We start from the raw sequence: 24,405 nt of genomic DNA on the forward strand, positions 1-24,405 counted from the left end.
CCAGCTTTTTGACACGAGGCATCAGAACTTTTCCATGTTTGCCCTATTCTTGCCACATTCTAGGATACTTGTGGTATATTGCCAATAAAAAAAAGTGGCTCCTGTCTCAGTGAGCTTGAGATTCGATAAATTTGAAAAACCCAAAGGCAAATACTGAGAAAAGGATAAACTGTTTAGAATTAATACCAAATATTTTTCATAAACTCAAGTCTTTGTTGTGTCAGGAGAGGGGGAAGTTGTCTGCACATACATGAACACACACACACACACTTACACATAAGTCAGAATTTCTGCAAGTATAAAACTATTCATGACTATGAGGTCTGTGGTCAAGCTCAGCCCACTGCTGAGTCCAGCATAAAGCCAATGCAATCTTTGAGATTGATTGAAGCCTTCAAGACAAAACCGACAAGGGCTGATCCTGCCACAACAATAATTTTCCACAGAGAGATTATTTTTAAACCGAAACAGAAAATGGGAGGGAAGCTCACATCTGGAGACCTGAATGCTACAATTTTTATTCTGGCTGAAGCTGACCTTTTACCTTTAGGTCTGGGAATTTGTCTAGATCAGGTTTGGATATTCTGTGTTTGAAGTTAATGTTATGGAGGCCCTTCATCTTTGTCTACAGGTCTGGTTAATAGTAGGTATGGTATGGACATAACACTCTGTACAGCACAGCCCTGCACAAATGACATGGATGGATCCACACCAAACCACAGGTGCTGGCTCACACATTTTCTGGGGAAGCCTGGACCTAGGTCCAGCTCTAAATCATATGGCTGTCTCTCATCCTTGTGCAAAACGCATGCTTTGCCTAGCCCTGAAGTTTGGGGTTGGCTTGGCACCGGATCTTTGTGGCCCATGCTCCTCTCTGCTCTGAATTACAGGGACAGCAGACCCATGTTTGGCCTGTGGTAGTTCTCACCAAAATAAGGCTTGCAATAGGCTGCGGTACAAAACAAAAAATGATCAAAAGCAAACTTTCCAGTGTGTTTCCCAAGTTTACTTTTGCGTGTTGACTTTTTGTTTATTGCAGACTAGATGATGTGTTGGTTGCTCTCAGAAAAGAAAGACCCTGATTTGGAAATGGCATGAGGTCCCCCTGATGGACCTGCCAAGCAGGCTGGAGCCCATACCCTATGTTCAGCGTTAGTGCTGTGAAGAATTGGCTGTTTGTCCACCTGCAATTTATTGTGCTGCCTGATGCATTCCTATCTCCTGCAGAGCGGAGAAAAGCTACAAATATTGCCCCTTTTCTCCTCTCACAGGACTCCCTTCTACCAGTAGGTCTGGTTTCTCCTTGCCTGACTTGCCTTCAACTCAGGTGAGGTTGGGGATGTCTGCCATGCCTTGCCCAACTAGGCACTTTTCTGTTTTTGCTGACCCCCCACTGCAAAAGCCAGAGGGGGAATGTAGGTGTGTTGAACTACAAAAAATCACCCGTCTTACAGTCTGCTGGGGAGTACTGATGCCACTTTGCTTCAGTAGAGAGGGAATCCTGTTCCCTGCCAGTGCCAGGGGCAATTTTCTAATCTATCTTCTTCATATGACTAATCAACACATGGACCTTGAATTATCTTGCAGTAGTATTGACACTTACACAGCACCATGTGTTTATATGGACAGAGAATGCCAGCTTACCTCTTCCAAAACACACAGATTTTATTTAAGAGAGGATTTCTCCTTAAGGACAAAATTAATTGAACAGAGCTAGCAACTCTCTCTTGGTAACTTTGTTATATTCAGTATTAATTATTCGTATTGAAACAGGCATAAGCCACCAGAACTGCTTTACAACCTACTGGAGATAGTCTCTATAAACACTAATTAATGCTCACATTGCTATCATAAGATGCACAGTGTCTCCACCTGAAAAAATAGACAGCAGATACGTTGAGGGAGAGAGCTCAGGTGACTTGAGTAAGGGATGCAGAAACCAGTGCCTCTGAGCAGTGACCAGATCTGAAGAGTTTCTGGCTTTAAGGCTGTGTTCTTCTCTCTGGAGAATAACTCTCTGATTGCTTCTCACCTCTGACACCTCTCTGGAGGGCTAGGGGATCTGCAAGACATTTTGACACTAAGATCTTTTTGGCACAAACTTCTTTCATTCTTGCCGCAACCTCTACTACCTGATCGGAGTTTTCCTTACTTTATGCAGTGGAAGTGAGAAAGGGAAGGTTTGTTTTGGGATGAGACATTATACCTGGCTTGAAGGCCTTTTTCCTAGAGACGTCAGTATTGCCTAGGCTTTTCATGATGCACAAATGGCACTGGAAGAGTTATTTGTGTCCAGGGGAGGATGAGTCCAGTAATAGCAATCACTCCCCATCAGTTGTTTGTTCTTGAGCAGCTTTAGCATCTGTTAAAGAGCATGCTAGTCTTCATAGGCATGGCAATGGATGTTAGACCAGAGTCTTCCTTTCTGGTGGTAGCATCAAGCTGGATCAGAGTGGTCTCCCCTTCAGCGACATCCATGCGGGGCAGCAGGGCTCAAAGGAGTGCTGTGCAAATATGTGTGCGGCCAAAGGGAAAGAGGGAGCAGGCAGGAGGGAGGGGAAAATCAGAGAGCTGGCCACAGCAAGCAGAGAAAGGAGCATCATCCAGTACTGACAACGTACAGCTGTGGGTCTGTTGCCTATGGCTAGCTCTTCATTATCACACACACTTGACTTGAAATCGTAGTGTCAGCCCTCCAGGCTTCAGCTAGGAGTGCTGCACTGGCTGGAGCCAAGTGAATTTTTGTCTTGAATCTGAACAGCAAAGTTTCTGAAAAAAAATGAGCTCTGAGAGAATGAAATCAGATTGAATTCCACTAATAATTTTGGATAGAAAAAGTCGAAGGGAATGTTCTGGTAATGTCAAAGCAATATTTTTAATGTATTCCAAATGAGTTTTGTTTTTTTTTTTTTTAAATGCCTCCAGCTGGCATTGAAACTTCTGATTTTGAAAAAAAACAGTTTTGTTTTTAAACAACCAGTCAATTCAGAAAGTTTCAGTTTGGGTTCAGCATGGTAGAATCCCCTGCTCTGCTTTTGATTGTTCATTTTCACCAGTGAATCAAAACAATGTTATTTACTCTGCTCTAATGCTGACAGTATTCTCAGCCTCCTTCAGACGGACGAGCATGCAGCAGTAATTTTTGCCTCCTTCCCTTCCCTGTCCAGCGCCATCCCGGCCGCCCATGCTCTGTAGGGACCATACATGCTTGGCTTCCAAGCCCATGAAATGGGATGACACAAGCAGATCCATGGAAGTAAATGTGGCTACCCATGTTACTAAATTCAAGCACGTGGCTGGTTCTTTTCTGTTAGGGTAAATGCCATTCTTGGGGATTCAAAGACTAGTAGAAGGGTTAAATTTTTCTCCAACTTATCTTTTACAGGTCTGTTTTCTGGAAATATCCTTTATTTGTCACTGGACATTTTTTTTCTCACCTAGTTGAACAATATGACTTTCAGCAACCTGTATCGCCATAATTCACTAACTGCTTATTATTGAAAAAAAATTATTAGCTTTTCTATAAACTTTTCTGGCCAAACTTTTCTTAACATAATTGTACTAAGTTGAAAATGACTGAACAGATAAGAAGAAAATTAAGACTGGAATTTGGGGGGGAGTCAAGTGGTTTTATAGTGGGTCATATGGGTACATGCCAGGCAGTGTAACTGGAACCTCAACCCCCGTTTAGGTCTTAATGCTGTAAGCAGATTTGCTATTTGAAGTTCTGCCCTCAGCAGAGCCCTTCCTGAAGAGATCATCTTGCTTTTGTGCCATTTTTTTTCCTCATAAAAGGCAAAACAATTGCTTCTCCAGTGCTGCCGGTGACAGGCAGTGCACTTCTTCAGAGTAAGCTGGGCGTGCTTTCTTTGGTATCTGTGCTCCTCTCCTTGATTTTCTCTTTCTGGGACTGGTTATTTACAGCATGCAATCTCTCTCACACTCAGCAACCTATCTTTAAAAATATTATTGCATCAGAGAAATTACTGCAATCAGTAATTTCAATACTTTTCTTTATTTCTAGTGCTTTGTGGCAAATGTTTTGCCCTGACTGACTTCCCATGCAGGCACTCTGAGTTCAACGGCTGGCTCAGGGTGTAAGGTCCTGGTCCTGAAAGCATATGTAGATTTTTTTTCTAAGGGTCTTGGTGGCCCTGCTTGAAGCTGTTAAGCTGTGAAGGTTGTCCTTTCACATCAGACTGGATTTAATCCCTTTTAGTCTATGGATTAGAGGAGGACCCTTCTTGATGCTGGATGAGAGAAAAGAGTTGCTTTCCTTTTATTTCCACTTTCAATTACAGCTTTTAAATACTCTGAACATTGTCTACAGCTTTCAGCCCTGATGTTTCCTCTGTAGGAGTTGTAAAGAGTAGAGAAAATGGAGACAGGCAGGCTACAGCCTCTGTGGTAGGTCCTGGATTTGTTTATATTTGGCAAATGTTTGGCACATTGTGAAGATAAATCAGTAACATAATCACAGTATTTCCAGCTCTGTGACTTCGAAATCCTGACATATAAAATAAGTGAAGAAAATAAAGTGTGTGATCTTTCAGTAGTGTCTCCATACATCATTATCATTTCCTCATTGTATTCAACAGTGTTTAAGAATAGCATCTGCAGTCTCTGAAGTGCCACAGAAAAGGGGACCCAGAGTACCACAGCTCTGCAGGGCTTGTACATGCAGCTAGAGCAAGAATTTTCCAGATTTCATCCTCAGCCAGGAAGCCCAGAAACTACTGTTTATCTTCTTGTCTCTTTTAAGTGATAGCAAAGGCTCTCTCCAAATTGCTTGACTCCAATGAGCTCTCCATGAGCTGGAGATTCAAAAAGGACCCTAAATAACATTAGATTTGCAGCACAAGTTGTAGCAGCAAAAATGGGAATGACTTCTCTCATGTTAAGTTAAGGGCTGTTTTCTTCCCAGGCTGGTGTAAGTGGAAACTATCTATCTTGGTTAACTCTCCCAATTTACTAACCCCCTGATGACCTCCAGCTTCTGTAACACAAAATCCAGACTGAAATAGCAGCAGTGGAGAATTTCCAGATGTCAGCCCTGTTCTCAGTGTGCAACTGCACATGGTATTTAAACAGCTTCATCACTTTACCCCATCTCCCTGGTAACTTAACCATACCTAATAATATAAAATTGCCTAAGCTGGTTGGCAGAAGGAAGCATTTATTCTGTCTCACCACCAATTTGTCTATGAACCCCTATTTCTCCAGTGATAAAGATGCTTCTATAACTTAGTGCAGCGTGTTAAGAAGAAACCTCTTACCGTGTAACAAAAACTGAGCAGCACAACAATCTGTTTAAAAAATTGTCAGGGTTAAGTAATCTCATTTGCTTTAAATTGAATGATATATGTACCACACTCCAGTGAAATATAATGATCAAGACCTTCTGCTGGTATTAAACAGTATCTTTCCTTTTAAGCCATAAGATGCTTACAAACCACAATGCAATGCTGTCTAGAGGTAACCACACCGGCTAAAGAGCAGTACAGTCATTTTAGCATGGGGCTGTGCTCAAGCGAGTAGATAGCCTCTTTGTCAGCAGGGCTAATTAGCTTCACCAACTCCCCCCTGCCCCCAAAAGCTACCATATTGCTGCCCGTGCTGGAGCGGTCTCATCTATAGCCGAAGGGAATCCGTAGCCAGAGATGCATTACACACTATGGAAATACTCAAAAAGGAAGCTGAACTGGTTTGCCATGTATGAGAAAGTGACCCATTTTTGCATTAATCTCTTTTTTTCCCTCCACCTGTTCTCCCTTTGTTCTCCCACCTACAAGCAACCAAACATGCTACTGCTACATCCTTTTTTCCTAAATCATGGCAAACTTGTCATTCCCAGCAAATGCCTGACTGCTGTGAATGGCCGGTTTTGGTTGCAATATAGCTTATTTTTTCTGGTTTGGCAGTGCCGTTATAAGCAGAATCTCTCTAAAAACTGTAACAGTAAGAAGACATTTTGTGATGCTGGCACCCAAAGTATGCCCCACATTCTTGCAGTCTTGTGACAGACATTAGCAGATGCATAACCACAGCCCCATGAGGCAGGGTAGTGCTAATTATCCTAAATTACAGACGTAAAACTGAGACGAAAAAACTCGGACCCACAGAGGTATTTAGCTACCTGCACTCCCCATCTAAATCAAGGGGTAACGTTGTCTCTACATACCTTTGTAGATCTGAAGATGAGGGACTTTTTGTGAGGTCATGCTGAACCATGTGGAGCAGCAGCAATTGGAAATGATGCTTCCCAGGACCTGGACCAGCACCTTTATTAGTGCTCAGTGAGTCCAGAGAGGTTACTTACACTGGGAGGAACTGCTGCGTATAAAAGGCAGGAGCCAATTCCCTTCTTTCTGAGGCAACTGAGCACCTAGGTTTGCAGACCAGTATCTGTGCAGCAACACAGCTCCTCCCTACCCCTGATTTGGAGTGACCCAATATCTCTCTCTGCCAGCTGATTATTCCCTCTATTTTTTTTTGGGTTATATGCTGGGAAGTTCCCTCCTCCAAGTCTGATATAGCAAACTCTACTCCTATGCAAATATCTACCTCCTTGTCTCATCTGGGAAGGTGGTCGCTGTCAGCTAGACACTTGTAATGAAAAAGCAGGTAGTTTTTCTATCAAGGGTAAATGTGGGTGGTGTTTTGCACAGCTGTGCCATATTCTGTAGTTTTGTAAACTCCTTTAGGGGCTAGCCTGTGTTTCCCCCATGAACAGTTACAAAGGATTCATACATGACTGTGCACAGTGCAATGGACGTCTGAGCAGACCTTTTGCAGCAGATGGGGAATGCAAATGGAGGTCTTGGGACAGCAAAAATTGTTATTAATTTCTTGTCTCTTTTTTATTATTAATTCCTACTGTTATTAGCCTTAGAGTTTTCTTTCTGTAGCCTCAAAAATATCATAGTGTGAAACACGAAGTGTTGCTGAGTTGGTATGAGTTTTAAGGCATCAAGGGACAGGTTGTGAGGGTCCTGCGGGAAAGTAAGGGGCTGTCTGAAAATGAGCTATTCCACTTCTACCCCCAGACTGAAACACCTTGAGTGTTGAACTTTCAGAGTAAGCGCCTATCTTCCTTCTGTTACCAGAAGGATACAGAACTATTAAAATAAAGGAAAAAGAACAAAATCCTGAGAGGGCTGGCCTCCCACATGCTGAATGCGCCCTTACGCCGTTAAGTCATTGACCTCCACGGAACCACTCCAGAAGAGTTTCAGGGGAGTGCCACGCTATCTCACCAGCTGCTAAGCATTTTCTTTCTTACTACATGCTATGAGGGTGGTGGTGGTGGGAAATAAATAAAAATTTCACTTTTTCCCTAGAGATTTAAAAAGGGGAAGTGCATGGAAATATTTTGTTTCTGAAACTTTAGTAAAACCAGCAATATCAAAGTTGTCTAGTCTGGTTTTGGTGTTTTCTTGGATGACTCAGTTTTGTGCAGTGGAGGAGTTTTCAGCTGAAAACCTTCTCATGGCTATACAATTAAATGAGGTGGAATGAAAATAAGAGTATGTTACAGGCCATGGTATGCACCAACAAATGGAATATGTACCTGACATGTCCAAGTGTCCAAGCACTAAATTAGTCGCACATGATAATGCCCTTGCTATTTCATGGTCTTCACACAGACACTTCTGCTAGCTCAGGGTCATGATCCTGTTGCCATGTTAACACACCTTCTGACTTAGGAAGGTCTTTGCAAAACCACAGAAATTTAAATAGTTATATATATTTATATATAATATAAATAAAAACTATATAAATAGTTTTAATAGTTCTCTCAGCTGAATCAATTCTAGTCCTTCAGTGACAGAAACATACCAGTTCTGCAGTCATTCACAGAGTCTTCTAGGACAGACAAAATTGACTTTCTGTCACTCAAACACAAGTAGGAAAAAAACCAGCTTGAAGCCCCATCTACTGCAAAACTTTCAGGACTAAATTATAAAGCAGCAAAGCAGGGCACATGGCCATTTTCCCTTCTGTGATGCTAAAATGTACCATATTGCAAAGGATCAGATACGTAAGTGTGTGTGCGTATACATTTATCTGTATGGCTACTGGGTGAAAGGAACAGAGGGAGGGTACTTACGTAGCAATGGGCAATTTGTGGTGAGTTTCTTAAATGGCTGAGTTTAAGCTGAATTTTTAAATTTCTGAGAAGGACTCTTATGATGCCTGGCTACGTTACCCATCCTATCACTGTTCTAGCCTCAGGTAAATACAACATCTTGGGAAAAAAATACACGAGGGTTTTTTCTTTTTTTCTTTTGTTCCCTACAAGTCAGACTATGGCAAGCTTCTTCCAGTCCTGAAATACAGAGGACACTGTCTGTGATAAGCCCAGGAAGAAAACTACGCACTGTTTATTTTGGCAGTCCTTAAATTCTTTAGTGATTATTTCTGGGGAATTATATATGCCGTATGGAATACTTTCCTCAGTTAGGAAATAAGTTGACCCGGGACATACTGCCTTGCTGACTGAAACCAATCCTTTATCTTCTGCAAATATGAAAAGATGCCATGCGATCCTAGAGCAATAGGGTCCGCAATATGCTTGGCAACGTATCGCATGAGAACGAAAGGGAAAAGAGAAATGAGACAGTAACAGGTACGATGAGTTAATACGTGTTGAAGCATCTAATAAAAATAACAGTCAGAGCAGCAGGGCACAGCAGTGGAGGAAAGGAAAAAAAACCACCCAACTGTGGAGTTAGTACTTTAATTCTTTTAGTGAGAGAGGCAGCTCCAGTGCGGTACATCCTTGAGGTCACAGAGCATCTTGAAGAGTGGTAGTTAGAGAGAAACACAGTAAAAAGACACAGAAGTAGGCGCAGTGAAAAGGCAGATTTATTTACTAGTAATACTGTACAGAGAAAAAAAAAAGAGAGAAGCCACAGTTACAGCATGGCTGTTGCTGGCAGTGTTCTTGGTTTTTTATTTTTGTTTTTTTGTACTCATGTTTTTAATCTGAAGAAAAAAACATAACAGTCAAAAAAGTACACTTCAGGTTACAAAGTACAGCAGCTATCCCCAGCAATTCTAATCCAGTGTTAGCACAGCAGTTTTCCCCCAACAAAATGGGATTTTATTTACATTAGCTCACAAAGAAAGTGGGAGACTAAAGCTTAAAAAAAATCTCAACCACAACCTACATTCACCATAAAAGCTGCATTTTACACAACATTTTCTTGAACCCCTATAAAGAGTCGTTCATCTATGAAGTGGAAGTAGTCCGGAGGGGCAGGAAACCTTCAGAAATGTGTTCTTTGCCTTTGTCCTGACCTGCTCTTGCTTGGCTACCTTTGCCGCGCTCAGATTCAGTGGCCACTGGAAAAAGCTTTCAAATGGATTTGTCTCCTGTATCTGCCCCTAAGCGGTGCCTACATCCATACTGGCAAAATAACAGGGACAAAATTTGAGCCCATCATCAGTAAATGACCTTAATCATAGATACGGGCCGATCTTAACATATCCTCAAGGCTATCCCTAACCAGCACAGTGTTTAAGTATGTGTTACTCTTCAAGCAAGTGCTTAAGATTAGTGGAGCTTAAGCGCTGTGTTCAGTTGAGACTTTATATGGTTGTACAAAACGGTCACTATTTTTGAGTTTGCCTCTCTCTGACCGGCACATTAACTTGGAGGGATACCAGTAGCTTCTTGGCAGCTAATTTTACTGAGAATGCCTTTGCATGCTGGATCAGCCCGTGGGGAAGTTCACATTTTCTTCTGGTTCCTTTAGCCTGCCAGTAGCAACCTGACAATTAGGTTGTGGCTTGCCTTCTGCTCCTGTAAGTGGCTTCTGGATGCTGATATTTTACGCACTTGGGCATATCTAGCCCATACTGACTTGGGGGGCTTAGCGCGTTCCCACAGGAATGGGAAGAGAGACAGCAGGTTTGCCTAAATAGTGAGATTTTAGTGGAACCCACTGTTTGGGCAACCCATGGGATGCCAGATGAATAGATAGGGAGAGTGCTCCTCTAGCATCAGATTTGCCCTAGGAATCTAGGAAAATGCAGGAAGATGTCCAAACGCTGAGGACAGGATACTGTCATTTCTTTTCACTTGGCACTCATGCCAACAGGCCTGAGGTGAGGCTTTTACCAGCCCCTCTTTTCTTCCCCCTATCTTTGCTCATAGGAGACCACAAAAAGGGAAGCAGAGAGAGGGGGGGAAAAAGGAGCAGCTGAGCAATGGTGTCCAGAATGAGAGCAAGTACAGAGACAGGGGACAGGCAGAGTCTGGAGCAGAGGCGTGCAGAGGGAAAAATTTGGAAGAAAAACTTACACTGCCTCTTTTATGTTGTGTTTTTGTGCAGGTATGAAATTCACCCCCACCCTCTTCAGGCACTGGGAGTTCTGAGAGTTCCTGGGGGGCATTTGTCTACTTTCAAACATGCTCAGCAAGGAGATCATGCTCTAAACCCCTCTCTGCAGAAAAGTGCACCAGTTTCACAACACCATTTAAAAATCTACCTAATTAAAGGAATGAGAACACACAGTTAAAGCAGCATAAGCCTTGCTTGTAGCATATTGTTTAAAGACCAGACCCTATAAGCATTTGTGCATGTTCTTAAATTTAACTCATCTGAGTCATCCCATTAAACTAAAAAGGGCTGCTTGGGTGCTTAATTTTATGCTCATGGGCAAGTCTTTAGGTCTTGTAGACCTACTGAATAGATATGCAAGGTCTAAATTCAGGTATGAATCATGAACATACCAATGCATGTTAAAAATGTACAAATATACCCAAACTCGTGGACTTGAATTACTTAGCTAATTCTAAAAAATTAATTAAGCTTCCCCCCCACTCCCCCAATTTCTAAAGTAGATTAATTCTTAAAACAAACCCCTAAATCCTCCCTTGAGAAGAATTTGGGAAACAATTGCAGGAAGGCTTTGCAATACAATAACAGCAAAAACCCTCAAAATAAGAGAAGCTTTTGCAAACTGGAGGAAGGGGCTCAGAATTCTCCACAAGTTTGCCCTTAAGAAAAGTGGCCTATTCTTAATCCGCTGAACAGCCTAAGTGGAACCACCACAAGAAAAAAGCTATAGACTTTGCAAGACTCTTTGAACCCATGAGGAAAAAGGCTCAGCTTTATAATGCTTTGATTTTAAATACAAGTGGGACATTTTTAAGAACTTCATGCACCCTTGTCACTATTTACAAGATAAGTTATTATTATAAGTTTATATTACAAGTTGGATTTATATTCTCTTTGGACTAGATCACAATCCATTTATATTCTAAACTTAATAAATTCAGCCATTTTATACAACTTACTCTTCTACATACAAAAATTACAGTCCACATTTTTGTTGGATATTGTCGTAGCCTGCGACCTCTGATTAAGCTCAGAACTAGTTTACTCTTGCTGCCCAGAAGGCTCATGAAACATAATCTGAGCAAATCCTAAACTTTCTAATAGACAGAGAGAACTGGTTGAAACCGAGTGAGTTTAGAAAAAATAAAGACGCCACATCTCAGCCTGTGGGAAAATCCTCTACTTTGTCTAAATGATTTTGTTCTATTCTTTCCAGTGGCACCATCTCTTGCATTTTGAAATCTCATGTGGATAAAGTATGACAAAGTGAAAAAACATATAGTTCTCCTATTTAGCCATACCTCTCTACTGAAAGTAGGTAGCTATTGCCTACCATGTTGGCTTTCTAGATGAAGAAGTTTGTCTAGCTATAGAAAGCATAGGTCCACCTTTTTCTGTGAAATAAATTAACTTATTTAGCTGTGTTCATAGCAGGTATATTGGATTCTACTCTTCTAACTTTACTCTTTAAAAAGTGTTGTGATCCTGCTTCCTGGAGAAAATTTTGGTTAGGTCTACAAAAGATCCCAAGAAGCTGGGCATTGTCATAAACGTATGAAAAAGTTCAAAGGCTCAATGTCATGGGTAGGATGATATTCAGAAACTCAATTCCCATTTAGGGTTTGTATCTTATTACAAAAATATTTATTCCTTAAAAAAATACACAAATGTAAAATACTACGTTTTCTATTATATCCCCACTTACTTTCCAAGTATGCCATTTGGATGTTGGACTAAATCAAAAGGTAGAACACCTTTTATTTCTCTAGCAACTCTGTATGCTATCTTTCTGCTCTGATTAATTTGTTGTATCTCTATAATTTTAATCGCTAGTGAACTTAGGTAGAACGGCAGGGGACTAATATATTAGCTGTCAGGGAAGTCCCACGTAATATTTGCTCTTGAATACCACTGCCATGGTAGCAATGCTGACTTGGGACCTGGTCCGACCAGATGCTAAGCACCATTTTGTTTTGTGTTTTTCTCAGCAGAAGTAGCAACACTCAGAGTTAGCCTCTAGGATTACACCACCCTGGGCAAACTCAGCAGTGCATAAAATTGGTACAGGTACACAAATAACACCCAAACTACACCCTGTGTTAATCATTCATGCCCTGATCTTGCAGACACCTGCACACATTCCTCCTGTGAGTAGTCTTGTTGACTGAAATAGGTCTACACACAGCAGAATTAGGCATATGCGTTTTTGTTTGCAGGGCTGAGGTCTTCTATTGCACCGGTAGAGGTACGCTTCATGGAGAAGGGCTTGTGCACACTTCTCTTGCTGGGGATTGAAAGATAATGTTGTGTTTATACAGCTTTGGAATACAGCCTGCACTGTTTGGAAAAAAATAAGGAAAAGAAAGATACAAAAAGAAGGAAACCCAAGAGTGCTAAGGCAAACTGTCAAACGGCACATCATACCTACTTTTTCATTCATTTAGATAACATCACAAAGGCAGACCAGAGGAGTTCTGTAAACATATACCATACAGTACATCAGACACAGGAAATTAAAAAAAGAAAACAACCCTGTAATTCTTTTCTTTCTGTATTGATATTCTTGTAATTGAAAGAGATTGCCTAGCCACTAATCATAATGCTGTGTTTTTTGATTTGTATTTTTCTTTTGTTTAAAAAAAAAGAAAGAATGGAAGTAAAATGCAGTGGTTTGCAAAAGAAACAGTCCCTGAATGCAAACGAGGGACGACATGGAAAGTATGTTCATAGAAACTTAGAAAATACAAAATATAAAAAAGTTTCATAGGTTACTTTTTCCCAGTCTAGGAAAAGATACACTGAAAAGAGGTTTTTTTTTTTGTTTTTCTTACAAAAGTTAAGGCGAGCAGTTTGTTGTGGCAAAATGCTATCACTGAACCAGTTTCAGACTCTACTTTTTTGTATCCCCTCATGCTGAAATTGAAAATGTACATGTGATGGCGTAAGTTAAACAGACAGGGAGTTTGCTTAAAACAATACAAAAAACACTTCCCATAATGATCCTTACAAAATCTCTCTCTGCTTGGCCGTAGAGCGGACCTCTTCCTTTGCGCCTGATTGTGCATGAATTTCCATAGGCAGCTTCCTACCCGAGGGCGAGGGGAAAACCGACCCCTTTGAAGCCCAAAGCAGCCCTGGAAAAACGGTTTACATTCATCAGCCTAGGCTAACGCATTTGAACTCCTGTGTTACTTGGCTGTAGGCTAATGGCTAGAAGGGACACGCCGATGCCCAGGCATGGCTGCTGCCCTTGCAGAGGATGATGATTGGAGTAAATGTGTTTCAGCCAACGTAGCTAAGGCCCTCCGAGTTCAGACCAATTTGCTCCTGTTTCGTGGTTTTCCTGACCTCAGATGTGGAACTGCCCTTGACCCGTAAAGACAAACCCTATGCAGACAAACCTTTAGCTCTTCTGGATCTTTTGGGGCCCATTAACCATGGAGTTCATACGGACACATAGAAAACACTGGCCTTCCTAGGCACTCAATGTTAGCTACAAGTACTGAGCAGTAGGTATTTGGCAGGTTTAAGGTTTAAGGCTTGTGCTCTACTTCTAACCACTAAAGGGCCACTTCTGGACTCTTGTGTGCTACCATCTCCCTGCCACGTTATGCCTCAGACGGTGCAGTGGTCTCAGACATGTTCTGGTCCCAGCCTCAGCAAGCATCTCCCAAAGCTGGCCGCTGAGGGAGTCATCCCCAAAATGCTGAGTCTCTGCTGAACCAGAAGGTCATCTGACAGGGGAGCACGTGGCTGGAGATGCATGGACAGAGCGGGTTAGGGTAAAGACGACACCCCAAATTTCCCGAGCAGAGGGCTTTGGGAAAAAATGTCCACAGGGGAGAGGAGTGGCAAGGGAACAAAGATCGGGCTGGAAAGACACTGGGAGGCCAGGGTGGCTGTGAAGGTAGCATCACACCCTGAGAGGAAAGGGTGGTGAGCAATGAGACAACCGGCCAGGCCAGGAGGAGGTGGCTGGAAGATTTGTTTTTGAGCGTTACTGGTGAGGTGAACAGGCCCCAGAGTGAGAGAACTATTGCAAAGCATGCCCGGCTCCCGCGGTGCTCACGGGGTAGGGGCGAGAGGGAAAGGGCTTCACCTCTTGCGTTGCAGTGCTTTGGGGTCCTAAACGTGCCTGGGGACAGCCTTGCCAGGCCACCCTGGGGTTGAAAACTCAGGGTCTTGTTTTAAGAAATGTTGAAATTTGTAAATGCTTAGCGTTTCTGGGAAAAAAGAAAAAAACACACAACCCAGCCAAAAAACCCCAAAACACAGGTTGCTAGTTTCCAACAAACAGCCACCAGACCTACTGTCGCAACGTGGGGCTCTGCGGCCGTTCCCCTCTGATACAACTTAACCACCTAAGCCTGAGTCAAGGGATGATGTGCAGAGCTTCTGTGGGTGAGTTTGGTCCTTCTCCCATCCAAAAGCCCCCAGGGGAGGCAGAGGGAGCGTGTAGAAGTCTATTAAATCTGGCCACTGCAGCACATATGGAGGCCAGCAAAATTTCTGCAGGTGTCATATGGATGTGGCTGTCTCTTCCTACTCTCTGCTTGTTTTTTTTTCTGACTATCACCTGAGCAGTGGTGAGAAGTTACATTGACCAGCTCCATACTGACGGCTGAGTGATCTAACGCAGGAACTACCTTTGCATTTTTTTTGTGTGTATGTTTTCAGTGTGCCTCATATTACCACCACCGTGAACAAGTGTCTTTTTTACTGGCACAGAAAGAAAAGAGTACAGAGCAAGAACTCTGTTTAATCGGGTGCTCTGAACTAACAATTAATGCAGTAAAAGCACCATCCAAGAAAGAACAGAAATATCACAGGAACCACCTCAGACTGAAAAGAGGCTTTTTGTTGTTTTCTCTTCCTTCCTCTCTTTTCTTTCTTTCTTTCTTTCTTTCTTTCTTTCTTTCTTTCTTTCTTTCTTTCTTTCTTTCTTTCTTTCTTTCTTTCTTTCTTTCTTTCTTTCTTTCTTTCTTTCTTTCTTTCTTTCTTTCTTTCTTTCTTTCTTTCTTTCTTTCTTTCTTTCTTTCTTTCTTTCTTTCTTTTCTTTCTTTCTTTCTTTCTTTCTTTCTTTCTTTCTTTCTTTCTTTCTTTCTCTTTTTTATTTTGTTTTTTTCAGTTGCTGTTATTGATTTTTAAAGTCTGATAGTTTCAAAGACACTTCAAAATAATCTTCGGTACTTTTTAACACTATCAGAAAACATAAATCCTGATTTTTAATCTCACTTCTGTAGTTATAAATCCAGACTAACTCCACTAGAGTCAGTGAAGCCACATTTAAGCAAAACTGGTGTGAGACAAGAATCAGGCTCCTAATATCTTGCCATGAAAAAGCTGGCTGCTTTTTCATTGTAGTTAGAAGAATCAAAGGACCAAGAAACAAAGAAACATCTACTGATTTTGGATGCCTTCACCTTTTTACATTTTCACCTTGAGTTGTCTTTAACAGGACTGATTTTCAGAGGGCAGATGAAGAAAAAATTACTGGAAATCAGGCCTCTTTGAAGTGTCCCACACCTGAAAATGAAGCATCCAAAACCACCAGCAGTTTTTGAAAATGTTAGCCTTGAGGCTGTAGGATCTTCTCCTGAAACAGCTGCTCCGACAAAACTCCGGTGGGCCTCCACGGGAGTTTTGCCTGGGTAAGCAGGGCAGGATCACACCATCACCTGTCATTACGTAGGTGCACTGGAGGTACACTCTATGAGAAATTACACTTCCCTAAGAATTACAAAATAAAACTCTGGCCCTGCCCCCATTCCCAGCACTGAGAATTTCATCATTGAATCCAGCGGGAACAGGGTCAGACTGTGAGAGAAGTTCATTTATATTCTAAGGAAATAGAAAGCAGTATCTCTCTTCTACTGGAGTTCAGCAGGAAAAATTCATGTATAAACATTGGCAGAGTTACTGAAAGGCAAGTAATTAGATCAGTGACTCCATTTCAGTTGGTGTGACAGCTGCATCTTTTTCATGTCAAGTTAATTTCAACTGTAATTTGGGGAGATGAAGTACACATACAATACTGTAATCTGGAAGATTTATATAAGGCAAAAATCATCATTCATACATTTTCTAGAAAGAATAATTAAGGTCCACTTTTGGTATCACCAATAAGCAGAAATGGCTGATGGGTTTTTCTGACACCGCAAACTAAACTGGAAAGTTACTATAAAACAAAACTATGCAAACTTTTTGGGAAAGACTTGTCTGAGTTTTAGCAAATTAAAACATTAAAATGATCTAAGCCTTCCCCCAAAAAATAAAAAATAGGAGCTATAAAATAATGTTTAAATGTGATTTTTCTTAAAAAAGAGAAGCAACATTTTTTTTAAGGCTTTCGTATCTGGCTGCTGTGAAACTCAGACTCCCACAAAATCCTAGGAATCTGATCAAGCCTGCCAGATATCCAAAGAAAAATGTAAAAAGTGTTTTCATTATATATATATAATATATATAAAAATCAAATAAATATGAAAACTTTTGTTCCATTTCCCATTTATCTCTCACTCTGCAATATTAAAGAAAAAAAAAAAAAACAACACCAACAAAAAGCAAAAAAACACCCAACCCCTCCCCAAACCCCAAATAGTACGGCTGATGGGAAAATAACCATGCGTTCCTCTTCCTGAAGGACTAGAAAGCAAAGCAACCCAACTGCAAGGCAATGGAGGCATTCACTTCCAGTTCACAGTATTGCAGTTAGAAGTACAGTGAGGTCTAGATAAGTGATGGAGCAGGAGTTGCCCGGAGCGGGGAAGGAGGAGGTGTTCACATGACAATACAGCATTGACAGCGCTTTTTCTTTTGTGTACCTGGGGCAGCTTCCAAGGGCAGGCTCTCTTCCTTCCCCTCGGGAGAGGAGGGCTCTGTCGTGTCCGACAGGGGCCTGCCAGAGACCAGCTCAGCGGCGTTCCCATCCATGGTGGAGACGTCCGTCACTGTCTTCTCCCGCAACGACTTCTCGTCGTCTTCGTCGATAAGGACCAGCTCTGCCTTGATGGTCTCGTCATAGCCCAGCACTTTCTTCGTCTCCTCTTCATCATCGATGTTCTGGTAGCCCATAAATATCATTGTCACCGGCTGATCCGCGCTGGCCTCCAGGGCTTCGCCACCACAGGGTTTGTCTTGGGGCTGAGGGTTCACAGCATGCCCTTTGCTGGGTTTGTGTACCATTTCCAGCTTTGCCTCCTTGAAGAGCATTTGCTCCTTCATATGGCTAAGGTTTCCATCGGCTACCGCATTTCTGTCTGACACAGTCATTGTTTCATACCCTCCTTTTACACTTGATTGTCCAGCTTTTTGCATAAGTTCATCTACGTCCTTTGAGCTTAATTTATGTACTCCATTTTCTACCACTGTGCCACCAGAGTGAACCTCATAGACTACCTTGGTACCATCATCATAGACTTTGAATCCTCTTTGATGGGCCTCATCTGGGCCAATAGGTGAAGCAGAGACAATCTTGGTCTCTCCTGTCTGTTTGTCTTTCTCCACATTAATTTCCATGGTGCACAAAGCTTGAATGAAAACAAGAGAGGAAGTGCATGTTACAACAAAAAAAGCCAGTGAATGGTTAATTGCCAAACAGACAAAGAAAACTATGGTGCCCCTTTTCCTACCTCCTGCTTCTAAAGGGCCAAGCGTTCTACGTTAGAGGTGGGATGCAAGGCTGTGGACAGAGATAGTTATTACACTACAGCTTTTTATGCAGCTGGAGGCTAGGCATACCTGTGGTAAATAGGATCTAGTCTTCCAGCTCACGCCGCGTGGAGCTGTCTTTGATCAATTAGGAGCACCAAGAGCACTTGGGTTAGGTGTAATTTAGACAAAGGGAGGTGACAGCATGCAGGTTGCCCTCAACCTTTCCATTCTGAACTTGCCTCAAAATTCAGAGAGAAACTAATTTCCAGGAACCTCTCTACTCTCTTTTCCTTCTCTGCCATCAAACTGCCAGTTAGCTGGTAACAAGTTTTGTTTGCTGCAAGCAACACCCAGACTGTTTTATTGTCAACGCTTGTTCTTGCTTAACTCTTCCATCCGTAGCATTCAAAACATTTTAGAGAGGCGAAGAAACATTGTTTACCCCTGTTCTACAGGTGGGAAAACAAAATCAAACAGGAATGGGATAATTTCTCCCGCAGATGCATGGCAGGGCAGGTCTCAGCTTCCACACCCAGGCATTGACAGTGACCTCTGCTTGCAGGTTAAGAGAATGTATAAAATGGCCAGGAAGTGCTCCCTCATTTATTTGAATTAGGCCCTAAGCACCATTGCCAAAGTTGAAGAAAAAAGTAATAATGAACTGACTTTCAAACAGTCATGAAACAACAGGTGAAAACATGCTTGTGAGGGATGCTGCTTTAGAATAGCAAAGACGCTTTTCTAGCAGTTAAGAAGGATGCAGTAACAAGATGAAAATTGTAGAGACCACACAGTAGGAATAGACAGTCTACACTGCTCTAACACCCATTTTGAGATACGACGGCATCTCACTAGACAGCTTTTCAAAGAAAAATGTGCAAAGGTCTCACAGATTTTCCAGAAGTGGTCATCTGTTTAAGCATTCCTTGTATGCAGATGGAGACATTTTGGCTCCTGGACAGACATCCACAGACACTAATAGCAAATTACCACAGGCAGTGACAAGTGTTTGTGAAACTTATGGTGACCATTTCCACCAATAGACCTCAATGGCATAACCATGATTTCTCTTACCTTACCAACAAACTGACATGTTGGCTTTTTTTCCTGACTTATTTTCAAGTGAGAACAGAATAACCTTGCCCCAAAACCCAATGTAGCTTGGTATGCTTGTATTTAAAGAATCATGAATATAAAAAAATTACCCTTGCTTTAAGATATTCCTTCAGTCTTATTATTCACACACAGTAGGATTTTTTTTTCTGTACCCTTAAAGCAAAGTAGTTCATCAGCAATAGGAAGTTTATCATGACCTGCATCATCACCCCTTGTATAGCTCTAGACAGAAAATGCATGTATTGCTGAGTGGGTGCTTGCTGGCCCCTGCAAGGCGGTCTCCTTTGGACCCCGGGAGTGCAGTCTGGTAGGCAGCCCAGCCAAATGTGGGTTTGGTCATCTACGTGCTGTGTGCATCTGCTCAGACCTTGTTTGGCCCTGGAAGGGCTGGTTAGGTCAAACGCAACACTGCACAAACACCTGGATGGGGCCGGAGGATGGAGGTGCCGGTGGGTGAAGGAGCATTTCTACCCCTGAGAGAGAGGCGTTGCTGAAGTCTGGAATGGGCTGCAGAAGCAGGGATCTCATCTTGGCCATTGCAAACTAGGGGAATATCCCTAAGGACTGTGTTTTACCACTGCTTTGCGAGGTTTATGGACTAGCTGTGTCCATAGCTGTCATGATCCTGAGCACAGGATGCCCATTGTCACAACGAAGTAGGGATATCAGTTTTCTGATCTCCCTCCCTGTGCTGGAGTTTTCATGCCTGGACATCCCACAGCAGCCCCAGCAGCCAAGAGGAGGCTGTCGGGGCGAGAGCTGGGCTCTGCTCCAAGGTGTGCAGCAGGAGACTGAGGGGCAGCTAGCAAGGACTGAAACAGGGGAGATTTAGGCTGGAAATAAGGAAAAACACTGTTGCCCCAAGGCCAGTAGCTGTTAAGCCCTGGGGCAGGTTGTTCCGAGGAGCTGTGGCAGACTGCACCAGTGCAGCTAAGAGAGCAGCTGGAATAGATCGCTTGCTCAGGACTGTTCCAGCCCAGGAGCTGCTGGGCAAGTGTCCTTCAAGTCTCATGCAAGTTACTGTGCCCTGAAGCCTTTAATCCAACTTATAGGGGTAATGAAACAAAAACATGCAGGTGCCACCACTAACACGCTGGAATTTGCTCCCTTCTAGGTGCAGTTTCTTGGGTGGGGGTGAGGGGGAGGAGGGAAGAAAGAGGAATTTTTTTTATTGGCTTAGCCCCCAGGCCTTGGGTGAGTGGGCTCTGGACATCACTTGACCTCGCCAGGGATGCTCATCAACAACTGCAAACATTACGGAGGTAAAAGTAGGGATTGGCTAGCCTATGCTGCAGATGCTAAAACTGACACACTGGCAGGTTTTTGAGTGGCAGCCAGCTGAACCAAAGCACAGCTGAACTATGAGGGAGCAACAGCACATTCAGAAAATCACCTCTGATGGGCAGAAGTACCTGATTTGTCCTAAGCACCACAGCCCTGCAGAGAGGGCACTGCCAGCTCACCGGCTGGCCGCTTGCTACCTTCTTGGCGAGAAGCAGCATCCTGACTTCCCCTGGAGCTCCTGTGCTTCTCCTCTTCTTTGAAAAATAAAAATATTATCTGGGGCATGACTTTTCAGTAAAGGCTGCTGATTTTCCTGTGAAATAGTTGAGTACCATGTTATTGCGTATATTTTTAGTGCAGAAGAGGGTGCAATCTGCCAGACCCTTCCTGTTTTGATGAACAAATTTCATTCAGTAGTGTGCATTAAAAGAAGGCTTGTATAATGGGCCTGAATTCAGAAGCAGATAGGGAAAATCTGTTAGTTAAATCATGTGGACCTGGCCATATTTAAGAAGAGTTGCAAGATACATCTTTTTATCTATGGAATGGAGTACTGATAAGTAACAATGTCCTACTTACTAGGAAGACTTTGGGCAACAAGTTCTAGCACTGCTTGGAAGACTCTGTCCTACTGGCTGATCTGATCTAGAAAGTTAACAGGTGTGGTCCTTGTGTATTTTATGTTTGGCTAATTTGCTCAAGCATTTGCCACTGTCAACATCGTCATTTCTTCCACTGTCATTTCAGCAGCAGTGTTTTTAAGACATTGACATAACGTGGTTTATGACCTGCCCCAGGGATGACATTAAAGCTACTTGTGCAAGTAAATGCATAAATATACACGAGTTTCTTAGAAAGCTGTTCACTAGTGAAATGCATTGCCATGGGAGAAGCGAATAACAGAACCTGGCTTATCTGCCTGTATGCATAATGTTCATTCTCTGCAGGAAAACCTAGCAGCCCGGCTTGTCAAAGTAGCTGAAAATTGAACTAATGTTGATTTCTCAAATGTCTTTATTTAACCAGAGCTTATTTACTGCAAAATGTGCTCTATTAATACAATGCAAAACTGTCTGACAATAGAGTTGAAACTGAAACCAGTACTTGAATATGACAGCCTGTATTCACAAGTAAAAGTTTTCTGCATGAGCTTTAATTACAGTGTAACACGATGCAGTGCTTCATGACAACAAGATCTGAATGTGCAGATGAAAGGATCAAGGATCTGGCTTCTGCCTGTTATGTGGCTTCAGAGGCTGCTCTTTAAAAAAAAAAAATCTTAATAGACTTTGAGCTTGTTTTAAGATGGATGCTTACAGTCTACCGTTGAGCACATATGCTGGTGCCTTTTCTTTAAGCTATTGCACACACACGATACTCATATAAGGACTACATGAATAAGGCTTCTGGGTCATTTGAAAAACGAAAGAAATTATTGTATTCTTGGTGTTGACAAAATGGCACAAAACACACAGGGAAAAGCTTGCTTTTAAGACAGATCAGGGTAAGCACTGGTGGAAGGGAAGCTTTTGGAATGGTTTGCAACAGAACCTCTGAACAAAATGACAGATCCCATAGCTGCGTACAGTGTCTTAGCTGCAGACATTGCTTTGCTATGCTTGTTAACCTATTCTTCAAGTAAGGCACCTTTCATTCCCACTCCTTGGGACACCTCTTAAGTAGCCACCAGCAATTTGGTCTTGAGATAGGGAATACATTGTTTAGAAAAGAAGGATCTTGAAAATAAGAAAAACATACAGCTTTTAACGATCACGTTGTTACATTTAAGACACATACTCAATCTGAAAAATAAGTGTTAGAAAATTCTCTGTATGACTCCAAGCGCAAAACATGCCGTAATTCTCCCCACCTTTTCCCCAAGAAGAAAGAATGATATACAAATAAGTATAAAACAACAGAAAAGTTTGAAGCACATATGGCATCTTGAGAGTGCCTGTCTCATTCATCTTAATGGGAGTTGCATGGGTTCAACGGAGGAGGCAAAACCTTGGCCTAAATATCATGTGTTTGTATCAGCAGAGGTGGAAAGAACTGAATGTTTCCACGTAAAAAAATTGGACGCATTTCCTACGCTACTTGCATGTAGTTCAAATACATTGTTTTGAGAGGACTCATCGCTGCTCCAAAAGCCTTGACTTATTTACAAAATACAAATCAAGTGGCATTTCCTGGCATTTAAATGATATCGGGACACCAGACCCATTAAGGTAATACAACAAAAAAAGTTCATGGCTATTGGACTGGTATTATAATGCTTTGCTCCTTGAGACTTACCAGCTACTCTGCTTGCTCCGTCACGCCCAGGAACTGGCTCTGCTGTTCGTGAATAGAGGGTTGGGAGTTCAGGGATCTGGGAGTAAATGTAATTTACTGCATCTGGTGTCAGAGAACAGGAAACAGTTAGATTCGTGCTACGAGCCCCAGTGGCTTCATTGCTTAGACAGCAGAGTGTTGTCAGCCCCAACAACAGTCACTGGAGCTTTGTACTAGATAATTGGATCAAAGCAAACAAAGTGCAAAGTCACTGTCATGTGATTGGTGTTCAATAGACTAGCTGAGGCAGGAGGGAATGGGTCCAGATGACTCAAACCTTATGTCAGTTGAACACACAAAATTATTTGTCAGGAGGTTCTGGATTTATCAAGTCCGTGACCTTTAAAAGGGCGGGGAGAGAGGGGGAAGGTAAGGAACAAACCTAACGTGATACCCAGAATACATGACATTTCAAATAGAGATATAAAAGCCTAAAAATGCTAGTGTTGACTGAATGGGATGAAAGGCCAGCTCTTTTGCACTGGTTATTTCCGATATTATTGAACAGGCATTTGGTTTTTTGTTCTTAAAGCTGAAATTTAGCTAATAATGAAATCATGTATAGGTACTGATAGGGTGCCTGTTGTGACCTTCAGTAGGTATTAAGCGCCTGCCAGTTCTGCAGTGCCATCATTCGTTAACAAACTCTGAACTAGTAGAAAGCTATCTTAAAGGACTGACTTGTTTTACATTTCAGCTTATGGTTGTTTAGCATAAGCTAAATATGTTCTTTAGAAGAGACATTAAAGAAATTTACAAATATTTACCAGGAGATGTTTTGTGGCTGGGTTAAATATTACTAGATAGTGTATATAGTTCTGCTAGCATTCAGTGGCTGAGCTAAAAGCAGAGCTCAGAGGAGACGTGCAAATAACTGACTTACAGTTCAGGCACCAAACCAAAACGAAAAAGAAAAAAATATTTAAAAAATCACATTCTTTCCTATCAACTGGAAATGTTTTCAGTTTTGTATGGAAACAGTTAAATTTCTGTTCAAACATAAGATCCTATCTGGTGTGAAACAGAGCATTCTTCTTCCTCCACAGGTACTTTGCTGGTTATAATTTAAGTTGTCGAGCCCTTGGTACGGCCTGGTCCATGTGTCAGGGTAGAAGGCAGAATCCGCCTTCCTTGGTGCTTCTTGTTTTTATAAGCAGGTGAGATAGGAAGACCAGCGCAGACCATAAAAGCGAACTGGTGAAAGGAGAGAAAATGAAGTGTCCTCTTGTAGGCTGCTTGACTGCATCCAGTGAAGGGAGATACTTTCCTCACATTCCCTATGGGCTAACACCCATCCCAGAAAAAAACACTACACCTGCTGGTATCCTTAGCAAAGACATGATGTGCCACCTCTAATCCCAAAGTCTGCTCCTTTGGCAGAAAAATTGGGCCTGGTATTAGTGAAATGGTTTTACCGCCTTAACAGCCTGCAGTGGCCGCCAGTGCTGTTGGGTGCAGGAAGATAGTAATCACAGTCCCCAAGAAGACACTCCATCCCTCCATGGAGCACTGTAGGCCACTCAGGTAAGTAGGTCCCTTTTTTCCCTTCATGCATCAGAGGAGGGTGGCACAGAGGCACAGTGCAAATTCATTCCAGAAAGCCAGGAAGTTAGTATATAAGTTCAGTTTGTAACAGATGAATTTGAAAAAAACTTGGCCAGGGAAATAT

General features: G+C 42.2%; 1 protein-coding gene across 4 annotated transcripts in view; it reads right to left on the reverse strand.

Annotated features, from left to right (window-relative positions):
* Positions 1-24,405, reverse strand: part of PALM2AKAP2 (PALM2 and AKAP2 fusion) — a 337,193-nt gene that overhangs the window by 127,252 nt on the left and 185,536 nt on the right. For 2 of the 4 annotated variants that reach the window (XM_076362480.1, XM_076362481.1), the window contains 2 exons: positions 22,698-22,799; positions 17,174-17,878 (listed from right to left, as the gene is read on the reverse strand). The exons of 1 other annotated variant lie outside the window; for it this stretch is intronic. In XM_076362480.1, the coding sequence (XP_076218595.1) occupies positions 17,174-17,878; positions 22,698-22,799 (807 nt within the window). The remainder of the gene's footprint in view (positions 1-17,173; positions 17,879-22,697; positions 22,800-24,405) is intronic. One more of the 4 variants, XM_076362482.1, reaches the window with a different exon arrangement.

Source organism: Aptenodytes patagonicus, chromosome Z, assembly GCF_965638725.1.
Source record: "Aptenodytes patagonicus chromosome Z, bAptPat1.pri.cur, whole genome shotgun sequence".
Lineage (NCBI taxonomy): Eukaryota > Metazoa > Chordata > Aves > Sphenisciformes > Spheniscidae > Aptenodytes > Aptenodytes patagonicus.